The 21,511-nt window shown below is 40.5% G+C and overlaps 1 protein-coding gene across 13 annotated transcripts in view; it reads right to left on the bottom strand.

Moving 5' to 3' along the window:
* Window positions 1-1,986: 1,986 nt before the first annotated feature.
* nav3 (neuron navigator 3) overlaps window positions 1,987-21,511 on the bottom strand; it is a 660,678-nt gene continuing 641,153 nt past the window's right edge. For all 13 annotated transcript variants that reach the window (XM_051948572.1, XM_051948574.1, XM_051948567.1 and 10 more), the window contains 8 exons: window positions 17,791-17,959; window positions 17,386-17,621; window positions 16,520-16,674; window positions 14,057-14,128; window positions 13,302-13,498; window positions 9,685-9,803; window positions 8,563-8,766; window positions 1,987-5,379 (listed from right to left, as the gene is read on the bottom strand). In XM_051948572.1, coding sequence (XP_051804532.1) covers window positions 5,260-5,379; window positions 8,563-8,766; window positions 9,685-9,803; window positions 13,302-13,498; window positions 14,057-14,128; window positions 16,520-16,674; window positions 17,386-17,621; window positions 17,791-17,959 — 1,272 coding nt within the window. In that variant the 3' untranslated portion in view covers window positions 1,987-5,259. The remainder of the gene's footprint in view (window positions 5,380-8,562; window positions 8,767-9,684; window positions 9,804-13,301; window positions 13,499-14,056; window positions 14,129-16,519; window positions 16,675-17,385; window positions 17,622-17,790; window positions 17,960-21,511) is intronic.

The following is a 21,511-nucleotide window of genomic DNA, read 5'->3' as shown; positions in this document are numbered from 1 at the left end:
CAGATCGAGTGACGAGCATGAAGCTAGAAATCAAAGGTGTGATGTTCAATGTTGTTAGTGGGTATGCTCCACAGGTAGGATGTGAGGTGGAGGAGAAGGAGAAATTCTGGTTGGACCTTGATGAAGTGATGCAGAGCATCCCTATAAGTGAGAGAGACAGACAAACAAACTCCGGTGATTACATAACCTCCTGGCGGAGGTAATGAAAGGAAAGGTTTACAAAACTGTGGTGAGATCAGCCATGTTGTTTGGTCTAGAGACAGTGTCCCTGAGGAAAAGACAGGAGGCAGAGCTGGAGGTAGCAGAACTGAAATGCTGAGGTTCTCTTTGGGAGGGACCAGAATGGATAGGATCAGGAATGAGTACATCAGAGGGACAGCACATGTTAGAGGCTTTGGAGATAAAGTCAGAGAGGCCAGACTGAGATGGTTCGGACATGTCCAGAGGAGAGACGGTGAATATATTGGTAGAAGGATACTGAGTTTCCCACTGCCAGGCAGGAGGCCTAGAGGAAGACCAAAGAGGAGGTTTATGGCAGTGGTTAAAGAGGACATGAAGGTAGTTGGTGTGAGAGAAGAGGATGCAGAAGACAGGGTTAGATGGAGGCAATTGATTTGCTGTGGCGACCCCTGAAGGGAAAAGCCGAAAGGAAAAGAAGAAGAAGAAGTGTCTTTGAATGCTCATGTTCCTTTAAATGACCAGCTATGTTTTTCCAATTCCTAAATCCCCCTTTGGTACGTGAATTGTCCAGTTTTCCAAAAAGCTTGCATGCAAAGCAGAAGACTGAGTCTGTGCTGACTGAATACATAAGCCATCTTCACTGTATTTTGTCACCATTTTTCATGGTCATATCATAATATTCCTTTTTGAATCTACGTGGAGTTTTGTCTGTATTCTGGGGGAAAGCCATATCTTTCACCTGTATGGGTCCCCTTGTTACCAGTTGGCACAGTTTGGTATGTCTTAGGATGCTTGGTCATTGTGCAGGGTCTGCTGAGATCAACTCTTCACCTTCGGGTCTTGATGGAACTAATGACAAAAAAGAGAAAAAAAAAACAACAGGCCATATTTGTTGTCAATAATCTTTAACTAGCATTGGCTAATTACACTAATTCTTGTTGGAGTTATTATTATTGTCGTTGTTATATGTTCTCTATGGAAGTAAAAACTATTGAGCTTACAGTCATCTGTAGCCGCAGTTGAAATTGATCTTTGATCATCTTTTGGATCTTCCTGCGCAGTAGGTTCGGAAACTGCTGTGCTGCTGGAGGTGGATGTTGATGGAACTGAACCCAGAAAAAGAACAACAGGGCATATAAGAATCTTTAAGGGCAGGCATATGATTATGTATGTGCACAGTACTTTCTACTACTACAACTTTATGCTTCTGCCATGAAGAATGTTAAGAGGGCATAACATAGTATCAGTTAATGTGGAATAATGAACTTACAGTTTTCATCATCAGGAATGGGAGGGGGAACATTATCCTTCCCTGGATTTTTTGGTTTTAAAAAAGTCAGTAATGATCCTGAGGAGAGATAAGAGTGAAACATATATTCATATAGATACAAGTTTAACATGTATTAAGTGCACGTATCATATGTACCGCCCAACACAAATTTCCCCCTCTGGGCACTATGAAGTTAATCTCATCATTATGCAAAGCTTTTCATACAAGGTGTACTTTAGTATTATTATCATTATCTATTATTATTAGACTGTCTTCCTCACTAGACTTTTATTTTCTGCTGGTTGAGACTGGAGAAGCACATCTACTCCTGCTAGCTAGCTTTAATGTTGTTGCGTCCTGTTAAAGGGGTTCTTCGGTTTTTTTCAACCTGGGGTCTGTTTTCATATGTCATTTCATACATGTGAGTGATTACAGTACAGTTTTCATCTGCTCTACCACCTCTTCTGCCTGCATTTGTAACACCAACACACAACAAGACTGTTTAATATTAAAACAAAAGACAATAACTCAACATATCATTTGCTTGTGTGACACCAAATACCATTTATTAGGGCTTTACAAAGACTACAAAATCCTCCAGATGAGTTAAATCACTGTCTCTGTCTATTTACATGATATGTTACATACAAATGTACAAAATATAAAACATTTAAGGACAAATGTTTCACCCAAAAAGAAGAAAAACTTTCTCTCAAACCAGAGTAAATGCTATGGTTTTCAACTGAGATGTAACTGCAAAGTGTAAGTGGGAAAAATTACCAGTTGATCATCAACACTATGGTGTACACTGTTAACGGTGTCAAAGCTCGGCTAGCTTGGGGACTAATGGCCTACAACAGGAGTGTAGATAAGTTTGATACATGGGTCTAGGTGAGGAGCGACCTGTAACCACGGTAACTACCCCCTTGGCATGCAACTACACACCCTTGCAGACGCGGGGTGGCCGGAAATCTGTGTGAACCATCAGAGGCTTGGCTGCTGAGACACGTGTGAAGCTGAACACAGGTAGGATTGTAGAGGAGAGGATTGTCCTGAGGTTGTGACAACATGACTTCTTGGTCTCTGATGGGTTTTAATTGACCAGTAGCACCTGTAGGATTGTTGGTAAATGTATACAGTACGGTGTCAGGTCAGCTTCAGTGCCTCGGAACAGCTAACAAGCCTAACGTGGCGGTAAGCTCGGGTCAGAATGTCCAGAGAGGAGGTGCTTCTAAGGAACAACGGGCATTCCTAAAGACAGAGAGGGTCCAGAGAAATCATGGCAGGATGAGGAATACTGGAGAAGTGCCTCTTTTTTGTTCTCAGGTTGTGATTTTTAGTGAGTTAAAAAACTGTTTCTTACTGTACACCGTATGCCTCCTGCATTGGCAAAACATCCAATCACCACAAGACGCACACCTGTTTCTGACAGCGTGTAGAGTTGTTGCATTTTTTTTTCTCTCTGTTTTCAAAGTACAATAATTTACTCAGCGGGTTAAGCATATTGTAACATCAACAGGGCAGAATGCATCTTTGATTCACTGTGCAAGACTTAAGTATTTACAACCCACCCCGACCTCAAAGTGTGCAAAACCAGCCCACTCGATAAACAAAGAGAGGACAATCAAAATTCAAAATGGCTTCCGTCCAATACACGCATACATAAAGGTAAAGGTCGCTTCTTAATGCATCCCCTTTAAAAAGCTTCAAAACATGCTCATCAGGCTAGAAAACCCTAAACAGTTTGGTTGTGCTCCTGTCAGTTCAAGTGAGCCCAGCTCAACTGGGTGCAAAATAACAACTAAAAAATACCCCACCCCCATTTATGTTTAAACCGTTTTGGTTTTTTTTGTTTTTTTTTTAACGATATTGGTCAGTTTTAAATTCAAATACAGCATCAACTCTGTTATACTCTAACTGTCAGAAAGAAGAAAGGGTGCTTTAGAGGGAGGAGGAGGGAAAGAGGACAAAAAAAGTGGCTGTTTTTTCTGACTACAAGCAGCATCTTTGACGTAGCAGGAAGCAGATCATCATCATCGTCATCTGACATTAGCATCTCTTCTTCTCACTTCAATCAATGGGAGCAGAGGATGCTTCAAAAACATTTGCACATTTAAGGCAGTGAGAAAGCACCAATATCCTTGTTCCCTTATTCAGCTCTTTGGCTGATCGTGTATAAAGAGGCAATACTTTTGATTTTGGTACCTCATGGACACAGATGGATGCAGATGCTGGACTAGAGCGTCTATCAAGGGCCAGGAAGTCTCTGAATGCTCACTTTAATATTATTTCACTTTGAGTCCGTTTGGTGCTTTCCCGTCACCTTCTGAATTTGCCTGTTGCACCAAACTGTGCGGCTCTCCGTGCTGCTTGGAATAAATGCCAAAAGAAATGTGGCTATCCCCGTGACGAGCCGCAGAGGGCGCCGCCTGCTGCTCTCACGGTGCGTTCAAAGCTAAAGAACGGCAGCAAGCTGTGTTATGTGGATGGCCGGGAACAACTTAATCTAAGTCTACAACCGTGGTCAGCTCTGCATTGTGATGTAAAGTCTGTGGGTGTGCGCGTTTGGCAGTCGAATCAAAGGGAAACATTGGCACTTTTCCATGTTTTCTTCACAGTAGCAGTGTAGCTGGATGACACACAGACAATGCGCTTTCGTTGTGCTTGTTGTTGGCATGAGGGGCAGCGAGGAGCGGCTTGGCAGTGCCTGACACTGAGGAGGTTCAGAGCAGGAGACCAGCACCATGAGGCTCAACTGACCACTGAGCTGAGGGCAGGAGGAGTGTGTGAGTTCGAATACTGTGAATCCTAGTTGGGCTGCAAAGGCCTCATAAATGTAAATCAACCATCAGATGGCAAAAAAAGGGTGATACAGTGGTAAACAGTGAGGCAAAAAGAAGTATCCTTGAGCCTTAAACTTTACTCGTGTGAGGAGTCAGTTCAGTAAACTACAGCAAACATGAGCTTAATCTGATGATCTGTGATGAAACATTCACTGTGAGCACCAGAGGGCGTGACATCACCTGAAAACTCTGCAGTATCCTCCTCTCATTGCCTCCCTCAGTATGTGGGGGGTCTTGCTCTAGACATTGCCTTGCTCGATGGCACTCTAGCAGGCTGGATTGTTACTCAACTGAGGGACTGAACCGATTAAAAAGTCTCCGATTAAAGGAGAGCCTCCTCCTCCTGCCTGTGTAAGTGCATTTCTATGAGTGTATGTGTCTGTGAGAAGCACCTCTGTAAACAAGGATAGACATAAACAACAGAACCTGCCCCCCCCCCCCCAATGTAAACATCTGAAGATATAACTGGCTAAATAAAAAATCCAGTTTTGTCACGTCAGACTCTTGGCTTCCTTTTCGAGATCCAACGTTACATTAACGGCGTGAACTGTGGCTCATCAGGGCCGAGCACAAAACGTGATTCACTCCTTGGAAGTCAACTTCAGAGGAACTAAAGTCCCGTATCAGACACACCCCGCCTACATATATGAAAAGTTGTATCCTTAAAATGCTATACATCCGCTAAAAATGATTTGATCTCAGTAAAGTAATCCAACTTGTCACTGTTTGTCATTTCTGAGGACCAAGTTGGCGACTGCTCCTTATACATAAAATAATTTGGTTTAATATTGCACCATCATTAAAGTAAAAATATTCATTTTCTGTCAAATGGTGGGTGTACCATTTGGATAATAGAACTTTTCATATAGAATACATCTGTGGGCTGTAGGGGTGTCTGCTAGTGATGGGGGTTCGAAGGTGCCCAGGTTCTGGGGGTTCTGGGTGATGCCAGCGCAGCTCTGGGTCTCATAGTGCTGACTCCAGCGAGGAGTCCAGCTGGTCGTCATGGTGACTCGTGCTGTCGCTGTCGCAGCTCTGCGTGCTGGAGTAGTTAGCTGCCTCCTGCAGCCGTAGCAGCATGTTCATCTGCAAAGACAACACAGCAAACGGTTAGCTAACAACAGAGACGTGAAAGGGGAACTACAGTCACATACAACCTGAGAACTCCTCATACAGTGGCTCTGGGCTTAATTAGTCTACCAAGGAATGCGGCGGAGTTATATGCTGATCGGCATTGGTTTGTATGTCTGTCTGTCTGTCTGTTAGTCACATTACTCAAAAATGGACAAATGGATTTGGATGAAATTTTCAGGGAAGGTCAGAAACGACACAAGGACCAAGTTATTAGATTTTGGCAGTGATGCAGCTTATAGTCTGGATCCACGGATGTGTTAAAGATTTCTGTATCATTGTGAGACAGCGGCACAGTGTCACTCTAACTGACAACAAGTGAACACTACCTCAGCTGCCTGCTGATGATCACATGACTGCAATCCTACTAGAAATCCACCGCTGCAGCCTAAGAATTTTTTCGGAAATCATACAATGACTGAGCAGCCTTGGTACTGCGCTCTCTGAGTGCTTCTTGATTACATTTGTACCCTGTTTTTGTTGTTCTGCATTCTTGAAATTAGGTTGCTGAGATTCCCAACGTGGGGATATGCTCCTTACTAAACAGTTAAAAAATAAGTGTGAAGGCTCTCAAAACGCATATAAAGAAAGTTGAAAAAAAAGTTTTGCCACTGAAATTTTGATTCTTTTTGTTGACTTTCAGCAATTTGTTGCTTATATCTGAAAAAAACTCTAATTCCAGGAAGTTAATCCACTGAAGAAATAGCTGAGCTGATAGCAACCTGTGATTTTTAAACTTTGTTTTCAGTGAGCTGTGCTTTACTTGCCAGTGGAGATTAAACTTTCACCAAATGTAGAAACTTTTAAATCCAAGTTAAATACATTTCTTTTCTTATGTGCCTGTACATAAAATCTGCATGATATTGTTGAACTATCTGCACCTCACTGTAATGTACATAATGTTGTCTTGGACATGAAGGGTGCTATACATAAATTTGCCTTGCCTTGCCTTGCTTTAGAAGTGTTGGACTTTGTGACCTTTAATTAGAGTCAGGCTAGCTGCTTCCAGTCTTTGTGCTAAGCTAACTGGCTGCTGGCTGACACCATTGTTACACTTTTGGCATCTAAGTGACCCAGAAACTTCAAGTGAATTTTGTCATCTTTGTATGTACAGCCAAAAATCTTTCCAACATGAAATCATTCTTGTGTGGACTAAAATACAATACAAACAATAATACAAATGATTATGCTTTACCAAAATGACAAAAAAATGGTATAAAATACATTGATTCTTATACAGGTAATTTTTGACCCACTAATGTAAGGTCCAATCACTGGAGCATCTAAGGGTTAAAGACACTTATCAATGTAATGCACTTCAGTAGAAGAAAAATGACCCACTATGACATTAGTAATACATATGAAATAGAATCATCATTTTTCTGGTTGAAGAAAATGTGTAAAAGTACCATTTATATCACTTTTACAATATTATCCACAACTGTGTCTAATGAAGAAGGCAGTGAGTTTATTTAACAAACAGATTTGTGGTATCAATCCTGACATCTAACTGAGCAAAAAATAAAGAAGAGCATTCAGTAAAATGTTGAATTATTCCTTTAGGACGTCTGCAGCCAATAAAAGCAATCTAATGTTTTCAGTCAACATGGCTGAGAGTAGCTAGTTCATCAGACTAAGATCAGTGCTGCTCTTCCCCAGTAAAGACCTCTGGATGCACTGGTCAAATTCAAAGACTGAAAAACTGCTCGTTCCTGAAAATACCTCAAAGTAATGACGCACCAGTCTTGTCTGTTTATATCTTAAAAGTGCTAAAAAGCTCTTTTAAAACCTTGTGGTAAATCACCGCAATGAAACAGCAGAACTCTTCATCCCTGCAACAGAACCAGTGGTCTAAATAATGCAGAAGTGCTGCTGCATCTGGCTCATCGCTCCAAGTGTTCCTAAAATGAGCCCCGGCACACCTGCGCTCAGAGTGGCCGCGCCTGGACACGCACGCACGCACGCACGCACGCACGCACGCACGCACAAATGCAAACCCACACTTGCTAAATCAAGCCTGTCGTTTTTGGATGGCTACCCTTTAATTCCTCTTGGGCTGCAATAACCCACCAAATGGAAATTAATTCTTGCTCTCCACCCATTGCCTTCTTCTCTCTCATCTCTGCCTTAATAGTTGATCTTCCACTGTGTGTGTGTGTGTGTGTGTGTGTGTGTGTGTGTGTGTGTGTGTGTGTGTGTGTGTGTGTGTGTGTGTGTGTGTGTTAATGCTTTGTGAGCTCCATTTATTAAATTTCTCACTTTGCAGCAGCCCAGGTAACACTCACCATAAGATTCTGAGGAGACTTTGCTTGAATTTAAGTTTATGAATATGCAGACTGTATACAGTGTTCCCTCGTCTATTGCGGAAGCGACGTTCCAGAACACCCGGCGATAGATGAAAATTTGCGAAGTAGCAACTACATTTATATTATTATTTATATATATATTTTAAGGCTTTATAAACTCTTCTTATGCTCTTACACACTTTCTACACTCTTAAACCTACATAATTTTAACAACATATAAAATTTTATGCGGGTACTCACCAGTGGTATACTAAAATTTAAATAATAATGAAGATGATGAACTAGCTGTGCAGTCCTGATGACAATATAAGATGAATGTGCTGTGAAATGGACAAAGCGAGATGCTGAATGCTGCTATACAAGGGAGACAGAGGATTGTTGAGCCAATCAGAGCCCAACGCTCTATGCAACGCATTTAATTTAAATTCTTTGAATATGTTTTTATTTTTATTATTTTTTATATCATTTTATGTTGTTTTCAATTTTTTAGGCTAGAACATGCATATTTTACCAAAAGCAATTAAAAATGATATATAAAAATACCTATATACCACAAAATGAAACAATATAGTGAAAAATCCTCAGTGCCAAATACAATTTAAAAATCTGCGATACACTGAGACCACGAAAAGTGGTGAGGGACCACTGTATAAACATGTAAAAATATCTGATAAACTAAAACTAAAAGACACGATTAACCTTTCACAGTGGAAGGACACTTACATTTTCATTTTATGATAGTTAAACGTGATCTCTCTTCATATTTCACTAAGTTGCCATCTGCTCTAAAATAAAGTTCTCTCTCCACAACTTTAACAGATGTGTTCCTCACCAGCGGATCTCCCTCGGTGTCGCTCTGAGACACCTGCTTGGACGAGGCTCCCTCCTTGGACGAGCTGTAGCCGTCGTATCCTACGTCCTCCGGCCTGAGCTGGAGCAGCGACTGGCCCTCCTGCTGCAGGAAGGCAGCATTCCACGGATACGTATCGTTCACCCACTTGGATGGATCCTCCCATGCGGCTCTTTTGCCGTACAGCTACAGGAGATGTCGAAAAAGGAGAAAAGGTATACATGAAAGTGAATAGTGAACAACTGGCTATTTGATGGGAAAGAGAGGCATTTATGATTACAAGATTTCTGCCCTAGGACTATTATCCATCCATCTATTATCTATACACTGCTTAATCTTCATTAGGGTCGTGGGGATAGGACTATTCGTTTGTCAGAAATTGTTTACTCACACCTACTAAGACAAAGTGCTACATGATTTCTCATAGCTCACCTTTTACTCTAAGTCACACATTTGCAGACAGTGACATGGAAGAATTGTTTGAGGGGACATAAAAATCATTGACTGTGGTGATGATCTCTTTCATTACTCGTCTCATATCTTTTTAACTGTGCCAGTCACAGCGGCACACCATGAAAATGAGAGCAGAGTGCCGACTAAGTCACGTTAATGTGCAGAAGTACTGGCAACAATTTCAGTGCTTTGGGTAGTTTAATGTGGAGCAATGTATCAGTGCTCATAAACGAATCATTTTGCATGTTTTGGATTTAAAAGTTAAATGTGAAAAGGAACAATAGCTGAAGCTGTGGCATAAACACAGCTTAAAGTGCAGTGTTTCACTTCATCAGAAGAACACGTAAACACTTTAAAAGGGACGTTGAAAACTTGACCAACATGTTTTATCTGCACAGTACACGGACAAATATGTGGTTAATGAGACCACAAAAGTGATGGAATTACAGCAGCAATAAAAGTTAGGTGACTTTACACATTGCTTTTTCTTTTCATAATGAAATTTAAAAGGTTTGTTTTACCGTCTGCACATTAACTATGTCTCCTAAAAACAACTCTTCCATCTAGTGAAAATTCAAAGTAAAGAATGCATTTGAAATCTACCAGGAACACTGTCTTGTGATCCAAAACTCATGTATTGCCAGGACGTACCTGAAGTCCTTCCCTGACAGCCTCCAGCAGGTAGGGCACCAGGGAGTAGTTCCACAGGTCAGTGAACCAAACCCGAGAACCTTCTGCATCCATAGGACAGGACAGGAAGAGACGAGGGCCTGCAGGGACGAAGGAGCCCAGATGATGAGTGTTTGTTTGATGGAAGGTGGAAAGACCAGAGACAGGGAGCAGATATACAGCACGCAAGAGAGAAGACACAAGAACATTTAACCCTCTGCACCCCAGGCGGTTTCTGCTGTTACTCTTTTTGTCACTGTGGACTCATTTTAACAGAAAATAAAGATCTGCACATTTATAGAAACAGCACAACTAGGACTAGAATTAGAGAGATCTCAAAAATGTTGCAGTATGACATTAAAATATTTATGACACTTAGCACAGTAAAACCCACTGTTGCAAAAATACAGCGTCAGTTTTATTTATTTTTGTTATTATTTTCTTATTACACACACTGCCTTTCAAACATTTGGGGTCCCTTGGAAATGTCCTTATTGTTGAAAGAAAAGCATTTTTTTTTTTCAATGAAGATAACATTAAATGGGTAAGTCCAGTCTAGACATTGTTAATGTTGTAAATGACTATTCTGGCTGGAAACAGATGATTTTTTTTTTTGAAAATTTTATTTATGCAAAGAATTTTTTCAATTTTTTTTCCCCCAACACATAAAATACACAAAAGGAAAAAAGAAAAAAGGAAAAAAAAAACCACAAGAGAAACAAGGGAGAGAGAAAAAAAAAACACTCTACAGCCAGCGTTTGACCATTAATAAATGAAAAAATATACAATACATGTCAACACAAGATCCAAGATTGTCCAAAGTGTAAGGAAAAGGCCAGAGATTTAGTCCGGAAGGCCTAATCATGAGGGGAATGACAAAGTCTCAATAAATGGATATGTAAGAATAAACAGCACAGCCAGGCCAAAAAGGGAGCAAAGCCCTCAAGCATCAGATTGTGGTCCCACCCTCCTAATATACTCTACAAAAGGGCCCCACATCTTTTTAAATTTATCTAGGGAATTGGACATTGCAAACCGAACTTCTTCAAGGTGTAAACAGGAGACCATGTCATTCAGCCATCTTCTAAAGCAGGGAGGGGAAGGAGACTTCCATTCCCTCAAAATGACCCGCTTTGCAATAACCATGCCAAACATGAGTGCTTGTTGTAAAGCAGAAGGAAAAGTCAGAGAGACATTAGAACAGCCCAGTATTGCTAAAAGACAGTCAGGAGCCAGTTGTCTATCATAAACAGTGCTATACAATTGAAAAATGTCAAACCAAAAACATGTGAGCTTAGAGCAGGACCAGAAAAGATGTGCAAGAGTACCCTCTGCCGAATTGCATTTATCACAAATGGGAGAAACAGCAGGAAATATTTTGTTCAGTCTTTTCTTAGAGTAGTGCAACCTATGAACTACTTTAAACTGAATAAGCTGAAGTCGAGCATTAATAGAGCAAGTTTTTATCCTATATAACACTTTTGCCCAAAGATCATTAGAGATTACTTCCCCGGTGTCTTCATTCCATGCCTCCTTTATATGGAGAGAGGGGGTTGCCACAGAAAAGAGGTTGACCAATTGAGATATCAAATGTTTAGAGGTGGGAGGTTTGGTCATAATGTCATAAAAAACATGTTTTATTGGAGCCACCTCTAAGCGGGGAAATGACTGCCTAACAAAATTCCTAATTTGCAAATAGTGAAAAAATTGACTAGCAGGGAGTTTGAACTTTTCTTGAAGTTCAGAAAAAGAGGCTAAATGATTATCAACGTACAGATCCCTGATAGAAATTAAACCAACATTCGCCCACCGCTTGAAAACTGCACCCATTAATCCCGGCTTAAAACAAGGGTTCTGATATATGGGAGCATGTATAGAAATTATTGGGAGCCTCAGGATTCCCTTAATTTGTTTCAAAATCTTGATTGAGTTGTAGAGCACAAAATTGTTGCGCAGGGATTTCATTTTGAAATCAGGTGTTGAAAATAAAATAGCTGACAGTGAGGCACCTGTAAGTGATAGAGCATTACTAAGCTCAATCTCAGGCCATCTAGGGCCGGGCCTGCACACCTCTCCACCCACCGAGGATTGATTCCAGAAAAGCCAAGCTCTGGCGTTACAGGCCCAATAGTAATGTCGAAAGACGGGAAGACCCAGGCCACCATCCTCTGTCGGCTTCTGTAGGTGGGCCCTTGATATACGAGGGGGTTTGGAGGCCCAGATAAAGGGCATGATAATAGAGTCCAACATCTTAAAAAAGGAGGAAGTAAGGAAGATGGGCACATGCTGAAAAAGATATGTGAATTTAGGGAGCACGACCATTTTGATAATGTTGATACGTCCAATCATTGAGAGAGGGAGAAGTTTCCATTTGTCTATCAAACGCTTGAGCTTACCGATCAAGTTCAGATAGTTCATTTTAAAAACAAATTTAGGGTTTCTGGGGACAACAATCCCCAAATAAGATAATTGATCATGAGCAACTCTAAAAGGCAAATTAAAAAGAAAGCTAGGGTCAAGGCCATCAGCTAAAGGCATAAACACAGATTTCTCCCAATTTATAGTGAACCCAGAGAGTCGCCCAAAGCCATCTATCAGATTAAGAAGGGGTGCAAGAGAAGTCTTTACATCTGAAAGAGTCAAAATGACATCATCTGCATACAGACCGATGGTGCATTCAGAAGTGCCACATCTAATGCCAGAGATCTGGGGGTTTGCTCTGATGGTTATGGAAACAGATGATTTTTAATGGAATATCTCCATAGGGGTACAGAGGAACATTTCCAGCAACCATCACTCCTGTGTTCTAATGCTACATTGTGTTAGCTAATGGTGTTGAAAGGCTATTTGATGATTAGAAAACCCTTGTGCAGTTATGTTAGCACATGAATAAAAGCATTCATTTCATGAACACTCACACTTTTATTGTCTATCTATCTATCTATCTATCTATCTATCTATCTATCTATCTATCTATCTATCTATCTATCTATCTATCTATCTATCTATCTATCTATCTATCTATCTATCATTTTTGCTCATTTTTTATATTTGTATTTTACAGGGTCAGAAAAAATGCAAAGTGAATTTCTTTTAGCATTAATTTTCCAAAAAATATTATATAAATGGCACAGGTTTGGCAGTTTCTTTCAAATAACATGCCTTGCTAACTCAGAGGCAGTTTTTTTCTCATTCAGAGGGTAAATTCAAGCAACAGTCAATGACTTGAAAACGTTTGATTGCTCAAATATATACATGACCAGTCAAAAGTTTGGACACACTTTCTCATTCATGATTATTTTATACATTGTAGACTAACACTCATGACATCAAAATTATAAAAGAATACATATGGAATTTTATTGTAAACAAAAAAGTGTTAATCTTCAGTATTAATCTTCAATGTGGAAAATAATACAAATAAATAATAAAAAGCATTGAATGAGAAGGTGTGTCCAAACTTTTGACTGGTAGTGTAAATGATTCTTATTTTGCACTGCAGACTGATAGAGGCTAAAAAAAGATCCCACAGCAGCCTGAGTATCAGCTGAACAGACACTGGAGTGTAAATGTGTGTGCAGGTGTTTGTGTAAACTGACCTATAGTGACATCTGAGGAGCTGTGTGCCTCCAGGAAGCTGTTGAGGTGATGCCAGGTCTTGGGCATCCAGTCAATGATCTTAATCAGGTCATTGCTGCGCATGTTCTTATCGATCTCCGTCTCTATCAGCTTCCGCCTCAGGAATCGGCCCAGGAAACCTTTGACTGGCTCGGTGTGGTTGGTGCACAGCACCCACCTATGACAAGACAGACGATCAATGGTGGAACAAAAGCAAAGAAGGAGCTAATGAAGCAGCTCAACATTAAATCAGATTTATCTTCAAAGCAAATGATTTTAGAAACGAAGTGATGACAAACATGATAGCATTTCTTCCATCAGTTTGAAGGAAGAAATGCTCGCTATATTAAAATCATATTAAATGAATGTCTGACTCATGACGAGTTTTCCCTAATCACATTGTATTTGCTAAATCATCAGCTAGTCAAACATGCCAAGGAGAAATGAGCCTCACTCAGAACATGCATCACAGCAGATTAATTTCCATTTAACGAGGCTAATTATCCAGGAGACATAATTAGAGCACTCCCTGTGGAAAGAGGACTTCAGTTTACAGTGTGTGAGGCAGGAAATGCTGAACGAAGATTGGAATCACACTTCTTATCCAAGCTGATGCAAAGCAAATAAAACTAGTTGTTTTCTTAATGTGGCGTTCGACACACAGTGAAAGGTAACGTAAGTAAACATCCAATGGTGTTGTATTTAAAGCATCACAGAGTGACCATCGAATACAAACCTGAAGTTGTGGTGCAGCTCGAGGTTAGGAGAGGAGGACACTCCCTGGTTCATGGTTCCTATGACATACGGGCTGCACAGAGACAAACACAACCATCAGTACTCACAATCGCAAGTGGACAATGTGGACTTGTAAACTGCTGCTGGGTCAGTAATGACTGACTAAAGGGTAACTTTCTTCAACGTGATGCTTGTTAGGTTGAAAACGTGTCACTGACTTACTTTTAATTAGCTCTCTGAGCCCTGGGCTATTATCAGGGCAATTTTCCTACTTTTACTTTTAAGCTCTTATCTTGGTCATTATAAGGTTTAGCCATACATGCTGTATCTTGTCTCTTTAGAACAGTCTCTTATATTCAGTCATTTGATGTGATGAGGCTTTCGCATATTTAATATTAGCCTTCATATCAAGTAAAAAAAACAACAACAAAACAACTCGTACTCTGACATTACTTTGTTATGTATCTCACCATACAATGCTTTTTATAAATGTATAGAAGAGAATTGACCCAGGAATTTGAAAATATTTGAACCATGATGGTGGGACAATGTATGATTTAGAAATGTGGAAAAATATGTGCTATAGAAACCATTTTATCAACAAAAAAATTCATACGCAGTTGCCCCTGTGCACAGGTGGCAAAGCAGGCGAATGTTTGACAGAAAAACATCAAGTATCATCACAAAAGGTGAATTCTGTCATCTTTTATTATGTGAGTTATGTGACGATTGCCATTGGTTTGTCTGTTTGTCTGTTAGCAACATTACTCAAAAACAAAAGTATTTGGATGAAATTTTCAGGGAAGGTCAGAAAAAAACACAAGGACCAAGTGATTAGATTTTGGCAGTGATGCAGCTTATGGTCTGAATTCACAGATGCGTTAAAGATTTCTGTATCATTGCGAGATAGACGATCACATGATTGTGATCCTACTACAATCAATCGTTGTGGAAAATCAGGACTTCATCAATTCCCGCCGAACGCTACATACTTAGGTCACATGATTCAGTGTCAGTACATAACGTACACATGCAAACACACGCCTGTGCTCACGGTAAGCTCATTTTGTTTGTGGATAATCGATAACTAATAAACAAATGCTGCATTTATAAAAAAAAAAAAATGCTGCATTTCTGACAATGTCATATGAAGGAATGAACAGCATTGGCACAGTACTATGTTCTCTGAGTGCTTTTCCAGTTTAAATATGTGCAAATTATGTAGGCCTATGTTATGAAACAATATGAACTCTGTAACTTAGTCAACAAAAGAAGCAGGACGGTGATTATGTGTGAACAAATTAGAAAAGATACTACTTTACATAAGTTTAATCTGTCCTCATAACGTGATAATTTCAGTATGTACAGTACGCAGTGACTGCAATGTACAGATATTAAAGGGGAACTTCGTTTTTTTTCAACCTGGGGTCTGTTTTCATATGTCATTTCATACATGTGAGTGATGGAGAAATTAATTTTCGACATAGCTCCAGTATTTAGCCAGGCAGGCAGCTTAGCAGCTCAGCTCGCAAAAAGTATGGGGCAACTTGCCCCCTGCGTCAAAGTCTGCCCTAACGTGCTTTTTTTCCCACACTGACCTGCTCGGATAGTCTCAGCGAGTGTCCCACAACATACTGGAGATGAGAAGTGAACAAAAAACCTTCACATTACTTGGCGATCGCTATTTGTTGTGGTCTGTATCCAAATCTCAAATCTGGCGCGAGCTATCGCACGATTTCGGAACGAGATTTGCTTTCTCGCATCCTGAGATTTGGATACAGACCACAACAAATGAAGCTATGTCGAAAATTCATTTCTCCATCACACATGTATGAAATGACATATGAAAACAGACCCCAGGTTGAAAAAAAAACGAAGTTCCCCTTTAACAAATCCACATATTAACATATCTAGATATTAACATATTTATGCAGTAACAAGCTCAAAGTACTTTAAACAAAAGCAATAGGTGCAAAGATTGACACAGTTATTTGCAGGTTGTAACTATCATTAAATGAGATGGAAATTCAAAATTAACAATGTGAAAGAATGTGAATTTGGATGCAAAGTACGCCTTGCAGACTCTAAGATTTAGCATTTTATAGACTTAATGTGATAAATGTAAAGTGAGTGCATTAATCGATACAGCTCATCGCCAGCTTTCTCACCACTCATCAATAGCAAAGTCAGAATAAACATCCTGCTGTAGTAGTAAAGTGCAGCTGCTCTTCCTCAGCTGTATTCCATTGTTCCCCTTTTAAAAGGTTTTTCTTTCCTTATCTGAATCCAGGTTCTAAGGATGGAGTGTGTTGTACAGATTGTCAGGCCCACTGAGGCAAAGGTGGGATGTTTGATTTCAGGCTGTGAAAATAAAACTGCCTTGACTTGACTAGAGCTGTGACCAAAGCAGAACTTGTCGCTACAAGGCATTTCATCTCAGAGAAGAGGAACAGTTCTGACTCACCATTTGTGGTACTTGCAGTTGAGGAAGCCGTTGAATATGTCGCTGAGGGAGCCGATGTGGTGGAGGTTGTCCAGGATGACCACAGTGGGGAGCTCTGTGTCCGTCTCCTCAGAGTTACACTGCTCTGCCAGGTTGGACAGGTACTGACGCAGGTCCTGTGTAGAAACAAACATTAAAATGCACATTTTGAAAGCCTAACTGAGAGAATAAAGGTCTTCTAAAAAGTCAGTTTGTTCAATAATATTTAAAAAGAGCAACATGATTTTAGCGCCCACAACCAATGTGCTTTTTAAATGTCAGCTAAAAAAATAACAGTCCTCAAAGTTTGGTTTGAAAATCCACATAATAGCAGTCAATGTTTGACATTTACTGCTTGTAAATCTGTCTGCTTCATTCCTGTTTCTCCCTGTGGTAAAATTTTTACTATCAAAAACTACAAATGAATAAATTATCAGAAACAGCTATTGGGGATGCATGTCACATTCAGGGGCTCATTATTTAAATGGCATACATTTTTCCTTTGATCAAAAAAATGTCAGCTTGCAGAGTCAGACTGTAGGAATCAAAGAGTAAAGAACTTTTTTTTCAAGAACTGCAATTTTTGTAACAGTGTTCAGTGAGGCTGAGAGGGCAATTATGATACACAGAGGAGGAAAACAAGCAAGATGCAAAGGAACAATATGAGCATCTTTGAAGATCTGTTCATATTTGTATGCGACATACAAAATCTGGTTTGACTGAATGGTTGATAAAAGTGCTTAAAAGTATACTATTCTCAGGGTAGGAATGAACACGGAACTGAAAGGATGCTAAACTGTAGTGTGTGAATTTCTAGAGACCAAAGGAAACCTCTCTGTTCTTCCCACCTTGCTGGAGTTCTGGTCCACATTGAAGCTGGCCACGTTGTGCTCCGTCACCTCCTGCCCCATCTGGGAAATGATGTACTCGGCCAGCTTGGCAGCCAGGAAGGATTTACCGGTGCCGCTGGGTCCTGAGAGGATGATCCGACGGTGCTCCATCAACAGGTTGAGGTACCTCTGGATGATGGGCTTTGGGATGAGCGTATCAAACACGAGGCTGTCAATGCTGTTCTCCTTCACACCTATGATGAGGAGCGAAGGAAAGAACAAAGGAATGAACGTAGCTACATTTTATTTTCGACTGTAAAATGAGGTTCAAGTTAACATTGATTTGTCTAGACACACAGCCTTCCGGAGAATCCAAGTCAGGTTTCTGTATAATCCTGAAATAGAAGCTCCGTGCTGAGGTACCTTTCAGGTTGACCTTGATGACATTGTTGTCGCCCACCAGGTAGCCGCAGGGCAGCAGCTCAGGCACTTCGGAGGTGTGGGAGCGAATCACCTCACCCATCCTGTAGCAGACGATGCTGTCTGAGCTGAGACCCAGACTAGTCAGAGGATCCACTCGAAACACATACTCCTGCAGGGAAGGAGGGCAGTGGAAAATGAAAAACAAGAGTATGGTAACAGCAGAGTGAAATAAATGTTTTTGATACCTAGGGATTTACAATTTCAGATCAAATCATGAAAAAAATGGTGTAAATTTCCTTTCATATGTGTGTGTGTGCGTTAAGAAACATATCAACTACACTTATCTTTTATTTACTACTACTTCTCTAGGGTTCTTAGCCATCAGTGACCAAAAAATTAATTAAAGGCATGTTGCTGATCTAATTTTATGTGTCTGATGTACTTTCACACAACTGGCCACCAAAAGCATGATGATGATGGTGATGACCTTGTGTTTATAATATATGAGGGGCCGTACAAGACTTAATTCATTCTCGTCCTCTCACACACATATATTTTCTCTCATACTCACATACATTCTCCTGTGACACACATACATTCTCCTTTCACATTCATACATTCTCCTAAATAAATAGACATATATGTATATGTACAAAGAAAATATATGCATGAAAGAGAAGAATGTATGTATGTAAGAGGAGAATGTAGGAGTGTGAGAGGAGAATGTATGTATGTGCGAGAGAGAATAGTGGAAAAGGAAGTAAGTATAGTGGAAAAGGAAGTCCATCGTTTTTTGCGCTGTGATTGGCTGAAAAGCTCAAGTGGGCGGTGATGTTCAGGTAACGGTTACCATGGCAGGTGGAGAGGAGTCCCGAGCGCTTCAGCAAGCCATTGGGGTTTTAAGAAACATTTTGTCATCCCCAGAAACGGTCACATATTATCGTCATCGCTTGAGCAGCAGGCGACAGGTTTATCTGCACCAAACTTTACTCACAGCACTGTGGAAAGTGAGATGAGACAACTTTTCAGACCTGCAAACTTCCAAGTCGCTGCAGCGGGACAAGCAGCTAACGCTAACGCTACACAAGGCCGAACTGGAGGATTACGTGTAGCGTTAGCTGCTTGTCCCGCTACAGCGACTTGGAAGTTTGCAGGTCTGAAAAGTTGTCTCATCTCACTTTCCACAGTGCTGTGAGTAAAGTTTGGTGCAGATAAACCTGTCGCCTGCTGCTCAAGCGATGACGATAATATGTGACCGTTTCTGGGGATGACAAAACGTAGTGTCGACAGATATGGACCCGTACCCGCATCCTGTGGCCGACGGACACGGCACTTTACCTTACCATAAATATTAATGAGACGGACATGAATATTAATGAGTCGGCTGATGAATGCGCTTTGTGATTGGCTGGTAATCCGACGTACGTAAATATTAATGAGCCGTCTTGGTAATCCGAGTGATGAAGGCGCTTCCGTGATTCGAGGTGAATCTGCGTGCCGAGCCTGTCATGTCAGTCATCTGCTGTTCTCTTTTCTATCATGCATAATGTCTTATAAATATCATTATCTGACTTTTTCACTGACAGCGATTTGGGGGTTGAAATCGGCACTACTATTAAAAATAGCAAAACTTTTTATTCACGTGACCCTGTTCTAATAAAGCACAAACAGCAAACAAAACAAATGGCAGAACTAACAGACAGCAAACGAAAAGTATTTTTTTACCTTCAAAAGTAGTGACAGACTATTACATATTAACAACCTAAACAAAACCCTGATGTATTTTCTACGTCTGTCAACACAGACACTGCACGTCAGTCACTTTAATGTTAGCGGACTCTGTTGAATGGCTAATTTACATCACCACAAACAAATCTCACAATATCACAGTAAATCGAGTTTGTGGGGTTTTTTTTATTCATGCCGAATTAAAGAGCTGCTTCTCACCATTCATGAGTGTTTGTTTCATATTCGACATCCTTAACTTTATCTTGTAAATTAGCGTCCGAAATTAAGTGGGAACATTTGCAATGGAGTTCGTCAGCCGCTTCCACCACTGAACGCGGTAAACTAATTAATAGGAACTGGACTTCAAACAATTTAGACACGGCGTCTAAAAGCGTAAAAACTGCAATGTCTAAAGTGTGAGAGGAGACGGTGTATTTTTGGTTAAATTATACAATGTTCGCCGTCAAAGTCATTCATATAAACTGCCTGTAATGTGCAGCAAATAGTAGTTAACCGGCGCCAGCTCTTCAGTGACCTTAACGGGTCCGTACCTCTAGTACAGATGCTACGGTACGGGTCCGTACCTCTAGTACAGATGCTACAGGTACGGGTCCGTACCTGTAGCATCAACCATGACAAAATGTTTCTTAAAACCCCAATGGCTTGCTGAAGCGCTCGGGACTCCTCTCCACCTGCCATGGTAACCGTTACCTGAACATCACCGCCCACTTGAGCTTTTCAGCCAATCACAGCGCAAAAAACGATGGACTTCCTTTTCCACTATACTTACTTCCTTTTCCACTATTCTCTCTCGCACATACATACATTCTCCTCTCACACACCTACATTCTCCTCTTACATACATACATTCTTCTCTTTCATGCATATATTTTCTTTGTACATATACATATATGTCTATTTATTTAGGAGAATGTATGAATGTGAAAGGAGAATGTATGTACGTGCAAGTGTGACAATATATGCATGTGAGAGGAGAATGTATGTGTGTGCATGAGTGAAAATGTATGTATGTGAAAGCAGAATGTGTGTGTGCATGAGTATTAAAATATATGTGTGTGAAAGAAGAATGTATGTGTGTGAGAGGAGAATGTATGTGTGTAAGAGAGTGAAAATATATGTGTGTGAAAGGAGAATGTATGTGTGTCACAGGAGAATGTATGTGAGTATGAGAGAAAATATATGTGTGTGAGAGGACGAGAATGAATTAAGTCTTAATAATAATATATGTATATATATATATATATATACATACATACATACACACACACACACACACACACACACACACACACACACACACACACACAACCTTTCAAAAGTATGGGGTTACTCAGACAATTTCATGTTTTCCATGAAAGATGAAAGCTCACACTTTTATCCATGTGCTAACATAACTGAACAAGGGTTTTCTAATCATCAATGAGCCTTTCAACACCATTAGCTAACACAATGCAGCATTAGATAGGCCCTCCAGAAAAATGCGATTATGCGATCGCATTAATCACCAAAATGCCGCTGATTATGCGGGGATCAATTAATTCCCAAAAGGCCGCATAATCCCTGCAAAACAGCGCAAGAATCTCACATTTCCACGAAAAAGAAGATAAATATCCCGAAGGACACATGATTTCACAATTCCCGCATAAAATAAGAAAACTAGCCTAGCTGTGCTAGACAACCCACGGCAACAAATTTAATTCTCTGCCAGGGTCGGTCTAGTTACCCTCGCTAAGCCTCGAGGTTGGATGCTCCTAAAACATGGCCGACGAATCACCATGAAGTGTAGAGTCAGAAGGCGGGCGTAACAAAGTGACGACAGAGGCGCGACGATTCTGACAGAAACAACCGGAAACAACTAGCCTAGCCACGCTAGACAACCCACGGCAACGAATTTAATTCTCTGCCAGGGTCGACAACAGTCGTTGAGCTCCATTAGCACCGACTCTGAATAATCTTTCTGTTAACATGTCTA

The sequence above is a fragment of the Acanthochromis polyacanthus genome, chromosome 1 (genome assembly GCF_021347895.1).
Source record: "Acanthochromis polyacanthus isolate Apoly-LR-REF ecotype Palm Island chromosome 1, KAUST_Apoly_ChrSc, whole genome shotgun sequence".
NCBI classification, from domain to species: Eukaryota; Metazoa; Chordata; class Actinopteri; family Pomacentridae; genus Acanthochromis; species Acanthochromis polyacanthus.
The sequence above is the reverse complement of the archived record's forward strand: the minus strand, read 5'-3'. Positions and strand labels throughout refer to the sequence as shown.